Consider the following 7,590-nt stretch of genomic DNA (forward strand, 5'->3'; position numbering starts at 1 on the left):
GGGTACGGTGTGCCTGTGTGTGTGTGTGTGTGTGTGTGTGTGTGTGTGCGCGCGCGCGTGCGCGTGTGTGTACAGGTATTAACCAAGAGAGAAAGTGGTAGAGTCTAAAAAGTTGTATAGGAAGAGCACAAAACAGTCCACTGGCAGTTTCTGGGCAGAGCAGGTTGTGAGCACCCCGGTCTGCATTCTGTCTTTTTAGTGTGAAGACTCTGCCGCTCTGAGCAAGGCATTTAGCCTGTCTGGTGCTTGGATTCCTTAGAAACTGAGCTGAATAGGCTCCTTTCTGTTGTACTGAGGATTCAGTCATAGGCTCAGGAGGTGAAGTGAGTACAGTCAGCTTCCAAGAGGAAATATACTGTCTCATCACCACATGCACACATGTAAGCACCCTTCATTCACGTGTCCATCAATAGAAACTTCTACACAACAAGTCCTTACCCTTGCTTTTCATAAATCTTCTAAATGAGATATGAAAGACAGAAATACTATTTCCATTTTTCCCTAGGAGTAAAAAAAAAAATGAAAATAATTTTCTGTGCTCATTTAATAAGCAAGTGATAAAAGAGTGGAGAGGGTCTCAGTGCCAGGCTTCTTTCAGTACACCTCTGAGCGGGTTCATTAACAGGCTCAAAGCCATGGTAGAATTAGATTCTTGTTATAGAGAAAACGGAGTTGATTTCCTTGATCAGAAATCACAACTGCACCACACACATTTTCGGCTCTCAAGTCTAAAACTGGATGTTCATCATCTTTTTTCCCCTGCTAACTTTTCGAGGCATTGGAGACATTTAGGTGGAAAAAGTCAAAAGAAAAGAATTATTATTTCTTTTAATCTTTGAGGAGTCCTGGCTTTTACTTCTATTTGAGAGACATTTCATTTTTCTCCTCAGAGCTCTGGCACTGGATTCTTGTAGGAAAGTCTTATCCCCAGTAGTGTCTAATCAAAGACAAAAGGAAACAAATGTCCAGGGCTAAGAGCTGTGTGTGTTCTGTCAGAAACTTCATGAACCTAAACATTAAAGTAACTGAGTAGGAGTGTCCAGCAAACTGCTGTGTCCCCATAATAAAAAAAAAACAATAAAAGTGACTAACCTCCTCCATGAATATGGTAAAAGAGTTTTGGGCAATCTGGTAGAAACAGCGGATAGAACTCTGTTTCTTCACCTCTTGCAATGGAGTAGAAGCTTTGATACTTAAGTTATTCGGTTGGAGGAGGGGGTTTGTCAGGGAATTTTTCAAAATGCATGTTGAGATAGAGCCATTGGCTTTTGTTGGCATGAAATCAATAGTAAGCACAGATTGTTAAGTATACTTGGTTTTGTCCATGTGTCCAGGAGAAGTCATGATGAACTTTAGGAACGATAGTACTTAATACTTATATGGCATTATGATGTCTGGCACTATATTAGCTCATTTTATGCTCACAATAATCCTATGAGGTAGGACTATTATTATTCCCATTCTAAAGAGAGGGGACTGAGGCACAGGTACATTCTGAAACCTTAAGATCACATATCTAGTATGTAATAGAGCTGAAGTTTAAACTCAGGTAATGTGACTCCAGAGTCTGCTGTCCAGATACACTGGGAGAAAAGATGGGCTATTGGGCAATTGTTAGATCATCTTCTGAGCCAATTAGAGGAGGTTCCCTCAAGATAAGAAGAGGTACAGTAGTTAGCAGAATCTACTTTTATGATTCATCTGTGGGAAACAACTTTTATTTTTGAATATGCAAATTGTGTAAATAGATTAGATAAGAAAACTCAAGAATAAACACAAGATAAATATATGGATAATGTTTTATAGCATTTAAAGTTTACAAAATCTTATTTTTATTTGTCTTGCAAGAACCATGTTAAATATACCTTACCTCTATTTTATCAAAGAGGAAATGAAAGACCAGAGAGCTATGTAATGTGTTTGAAATCAGCAACTGGGAATCAGAACAGTTGGGACTAGAGTGTGCGTCATTCCAGCTTTCATGATTTCGAAGCCACCCTATATACCCATGCGATGCTCCTAGAACTTAATGGACGAGAATCTATGAAAAAAGAGAGAGTTAAACTGGAGCCATCTATATCCTTCCCAGGGTTAGTAAGAGAAGAAAGATAAAAAATGGTTGCCCTTTACATTGTTTTAGCCAAAGCCAGTTGGTTCTTTTCCTTCGTACCTGCTGATAACCTGACTTGAAAGCAACTCTTTGACTCTTATAGAAACCATTAAATTATGTTAAAGGCGAAGGATAGTCTACTCTATTCTCCTAATCCCACTTCTTGGTGGGGGTGAGGTTGGACAGAACTTGGCTAGAGTCCAGAGGTACGGAGGTGAGGATCATAGTAATAATGAAAAAGGCCAATTACAGAGGCTATCAGGGGCAATTCGGGAGACTGCTTTCCTCTCCTGCATCTTCCTTCTCAACTCTCCCTGCATGTAAGTATGACTGAGTGATGATGATGATGAAGAGGAGATGAGAGAAATAGAAGAGAAAAAAGATAAGGAAGCAGAGTAAGAGAAGGTGGTGGGGGGGGAATAAAAGGGTGGAAGCGATAAGAAAAAAAAATCTATAAGAGGAAGGAATCCTGGAATCTGAGAGTTAAACATTGCAAAGAACAGCTAAACTAGCCTCCCTTTGGATGATGTTCATTTTCTGGTGATTTAGTTCAGCTGATCCACACCCCCTGAAGTCAAAGTGCCTTCCTTTCTTCCTGTAGCTGTGGTGGGGGGCGGGGGGAGGAGAAATAATCTAAAACCTAGGATTTGGAATCAGAAGAACTGGCTTTATGTCCTGCTCTATCAGCTCTATATCTTTGCATTTCCATCACTTAATCTCTGACCCACAGTGACCTCGACTACCAAACAAGCATAAATCCCCATTTCCCTCAAAGGTTGGCTGCTATAAGGCTACACAAATGTTATTATAATTACGTGTGCAACGTTACGTTTCCCAAGCCTACTCCATCCTTTCTGGCCTCAGAGTGCACCTGCCTCAGAAAGGTCTGTGTTACTTTAACAGAAAGTTAATTAGGTCCTTCACCCTCCCTCTGGATATCGGGCTGAGTTAGAAGTGCAGCTCAGCACACAAGCTCCATCATCCATATTAAAAGTGGGATTTTCTAACTTGGCCTGGGCAGCCAGTTGACCAATAGGTTCCAACGTGTGTTTTCAATAAAGCTGCTTACCCAGGAAGCCTTATTAAGTGAGTAAGTCAAGCTGACATGATTTCTGTGCTGATTAACATGAAACCTAGGCTGTTTTTGCAATGCAGTAACATTAATTATTTATAGGAGGTAAATGAGGTTAGAAGGAAAACAAGCTCAAATTACCAGAAACAAATCAGATCATATATTTATATTTTTAAAATCTATGTGCTAAATCCTGCCTCATTGATTTGAGGCTCAAGCTTTAAGGATCGAAAAACGTGTCTCATGCTCTCCCCTTTCTGATACACAAAAGTGATGGAAGGCTTAGCGTTTCAAAGACTAAGTTGGTAAACTGGCATGCCCTAATGCTGCTTCTCAGATATTTTTATTTGGTAAATTATATACCTGCAAATTGCTCAGCAAATCTCAAAACAATTCACCCTTCCAGAATTGAACATAAAATGTTTACTAAACCACCAGTCTCTTCTGGTTTTCAAAGTGCAATTTTTTTTTCAAAGAAAATCTGGATTAAACAGTATCTGTTAGGCAAGTGAATTAAAGTAGTCAGGGTATTTCCACGTTTGTCTGAAATAGTCCTTGCTTATGCCTGCAGTCACTATGTTCTGTTAAGTTTAGAGTTTGCCCCAGATTTTTCATTTTTAATGAAGTATTATTATAATAGTTATACTAAGATAATCTTGAATAAGCTTTGTAGACCTCTGGATTGTAAATCTAGATGTTGCCATATTCTTGTCTGATGGTGTGAGATGCCTGTGCAATGAAAGAGTTTTATTTTTAACATATGGGTGAATTTAAAAAATGGTCAGTGGTAACCCTGCTCTCTTTTCATGATCCTTTTAGACACCATGTCACGGACACCTCTAATACCACTACATTAGACAGACCATAAGGTGCTTGATGGAAACCAAAATGCTCTTCTGGTGATAGTGAGAGAAATAGTCATGGTCACATGGGGGTACCAGCCAGTTGTGGCACTGCTCTTTCCTAGGATGCTTGAAGCTAAGAGTTGGCAGAGTCAGTGGGAAACATGGAATGTTACAGGTTAAGTGTATGTGGCATATCTCTCAATAGAGGCTGGGCAGTCCTCTGAAGAACAAATTAGTCTGAATGATCTCAGCACAGCGTTTCATTTATTTTGTGGTGTAAAATACAACAGTGTACTTACTTACTGTGTGATATGCTTTTTAAATTTTGCAATAATTATAATTATATCCATGTTATAAGTTTTAACTACATTAGCACCTTCTTTTACTTTCAGAAGTTTCTCTGTTTGTATAATAATTTATATGTCCACCTTATCTATTTCCCTTTTTGATCTGTATTCTGGAAAGAAGGAAAGATATGTTTTGACTCTTATACCAGTTATTTTTGCATAAAATCTCTACAAGACCAAGGCACCAGAGAATGAAAAGTACAAGGCAGTGGCACTACCATCAGTAATCAAGTCAATTTCATTTTTCTAAAGTTGATTTTTTTGTACTATGCCATAGCTATATTAGTGTTCTTGGCATTTATTTGAGTCTTAGATTACTTATTTAGAATGGTGAACTTGGACTAGATAATCACAAGTTGAATCCCAATACAATTCTCTGTTTTATATCTAAGATATAAAAAGAAAGTTTAGTTTTAAATCAAAGCAGATATTCACAGACACTAATCATTGCCGTTTCCTGTTCCAGAACCTGGAAATGGCAAAACCTTATGTGAAACCCAAGGAGATGACAGAGTTGGTCAACACACCATCCTGGATGGACAAAGCTCTGGGCTCTCAGAATGAGATGAAGGAGGAAGAGAGAAGATCAGCTGCTTATGGGATGCTTGGAAGCTTAGCTGAAGAGCATGACAGTATTGAGGAGGAAGAAGAGGAGGAAGAGGATGGGGAGAAGCCTAAGAGAAGGGGTCCCAAGAAAAAGAAGATGACAAAAGCTCGCCTTGAGAGATTCAGGGCTCGAAGAGTCAAGGCCAATGCTAGAGAACGGACCCGGATGCATGGCCTGAATGATGCCCTGGACAACCTGAGGAAAGTCATGCCATGTTACTCTAAGACTCAAAAGCTCTCCAAGATAGAGACTCTTAGACTGGCCAGGAACTATATTTGGGCTTTGTCTGAGGTCCTGGAAACTGGACAGACACCTGAAGGGAAGGGCTTTGTGGAGATGCTCTGCAAAGGGCTCTCTCAGCCTACAAGCAACCTGGTGGCTGGATGCCTCCAGCTGGGCCCTCAGTCTGTCCTCCTGGAGAAGCATGAGGAGAAATCTCCTATTTGTGACTCTGCCATCTCTGTCCATAACTTCAACTATCAGTCTCCTGGGCTCCCTAGCCCTCCTTATGGCCATATGGAAACACATCTTATTAATCTCAAACCCCAAGTATTCAAGAGTTTGGGAGAATCATCCTTTGGGAGCCATCCACCTGACTGCAGTACACCACCTTATGAGGGCCCACTCACTCCACCCTTGAGCATCAGTGGGAACTTCTCCTTGAAGCAAGATGGCTCTCCTGACCTGGATAAATCCTACAGTTTCATGCCACATTATCCTTCTGCAAGTCTAAGCTCAGGGCATGTTCATTCAACTCCCTTTCAGGCTGGTACCCCTCGTTATGATGTTCCCATAGATATGTCCTATGATTCCTACCCTCACCATGGCATTGGGGCCCAACTTAATACAATCTTCACTGATTAGGGCAGTAAGACAAGCATTTCAGAGGATAATGTGGACATGTTTCCCATAATTCAAGTGGGTTGAGCTGAAGATTCAATGACCTTAAAGGAACCCTATAGATAGATATCAAACGCAGTAGTCCCAGTCCATTTAGGCCTTCCTGCACCTGCCACCCTCATTTATCATCAGCTTCTCACACTGTATTGATTCATTTAGTTAGGGTCCTCAAGTGAAATTATTTGATTGTTTACAAGCACGTGGAAATACAACAGAAGCCCTGGGCCCTATTCTAATGGTGCCAAAAACTCATGATCTATGCCACTTAATTTTCCATTTCTGGCCTCTGTTTACTGATTGGTAAAATCAGACAACTGTTTTAAGTCTAGATGATTTTAAAGTCCTTCACAGTTCTGAAAATTCAATAATTTTGGTGATCACTCCTATAAACTTACTGAAACTGAAAGAATTGAAGAATAATAGTAAATGAACACTGTGTGTGGAATGATTAGATGGAGTTGCCAAAGGAGCACAGATGCATTTCTCTCGGGGACCTGATAGGACGTCTATGCATCTATCTAAAAATTGTCTCCAAAGGCTAAAATCCTAACTTGGCTGTCACTGTGAATAACAAAGCATGTTCTTTAAGAGATTAGCTCTACTTCTTGTTGGCTGAGGCTGAACATCTCTTTCTTAGTAATATGAGAACCATAGTAGAGATCTCATACCAACTTGATTCTTGATTAACATTTCAAAAGCACTTTTCTCAGTTCTAGAGATGGGGCAAGCAAGTCTCTGTAAACAGACTCCTATGACCAATGGAACTTAGAGAAGTCATCCGTACCATTTCATAGCCTCTGTAACCAGGAGGCTCTAAAAATTCTGAAGATGCTCAGGGGCTGCTATTGGAATCAGCAAACAACCCAGGTCATATTCAAGAGCAATAAAATGGCAATTGGCTATACTAACACGGCAATTGGCTATACTTTACCATAGTTTGGTGACTCCCTCTATCTCACATCTGCCCATAGGAAGACCAAATTTTCTTTGGCAAGATACATTTCATTTGGTTACACAAAACATGGTTAAAACCACTGACCTCTGTTCACACCAATTATTCTTATATTTTCTAGAGGGATAAGCACCAATCAATTTATGACCAAACTTGAATTTTTCCAATGCATATACAATTCCTTATCTCCTCCTCCACTAATTGTTACCTCTTCTTCACTTCTAAAATATAATATGTTATTACATATTGTAGATAACATTCCAAGTGAGCAGACTTAAGGATGCAGAAATCAAATCCAAGGTCGGTGAATGCTTTTACCAATTTATGTCTTCATCACAGGTTTATCCTGATTTGCAGGATGTTTATTTTTCTTCATGGAACTCCTCTTTTGTTTATACCAGCATTAATTTTGTCACATTTTTTTTTTTTCAGAAAAATGTGATCTGAGAAATTTCAATGTCCTGTTCAATTTGCCAGGACAATTATTTAAAACAAACTAAAAGCCTAAATGGTTTACATGATAGTGGATCACATCCTGCTCTGCCAGAGAGGATAAGTTTAGGATGTAGGGTACACAAATAGGACCAATGAATAAAATTGATAAGGCAGATTAGTATGTCATTTTCTACAGCTCAGCTATCCCCTAAACCCTGCCAAACTATCTGTGGATCTTGACTTTTTTTTTTTTTTTTTTACCCTCTTATTTATTATCTCCTTACGGTCTAAGTTATTGTCTTTCCATTTTGCTTGCAGCGCT

General features: G+C 39.5%; 1 protein-coding gene across 1 annotated transcript; it reads left to right on the plus strand.

Annotated features, from left to right (window-relative positions):
• The first annotated feature begins 4,849 nt into the window (after window positions 1-4,849).
• Window positions 4,850-6,784, plus strand: NEUROD4 (neuronal differentiation 4). The gene has a single exon (XM_049627615.1). It carries the CDS (start codon window positions 4,850-4,852, stop codon window positions 5,843-5,845), a length of 996 nt encoding a protein of 331 aa, XP_049483572.1. The 3' UTR covers window positions 5,846-6,784.
• The last annotated feature ends 806 nt before the right edge of the window (window positions 6,785-7,590 follow it).

This window comes from Panthera uncia, chromosome B4 (assembly GCF_023721935.1).
Source record: "Panthera uncia isolate 11264 chromosome B4, Puncia_PCG_1.0, whole genome shotgun sequence".
NCBI lineage: Eukaryota > Metazoa > Chordata > Mammalia > Carnivora > Felidae > Panthera > Panthera uncia.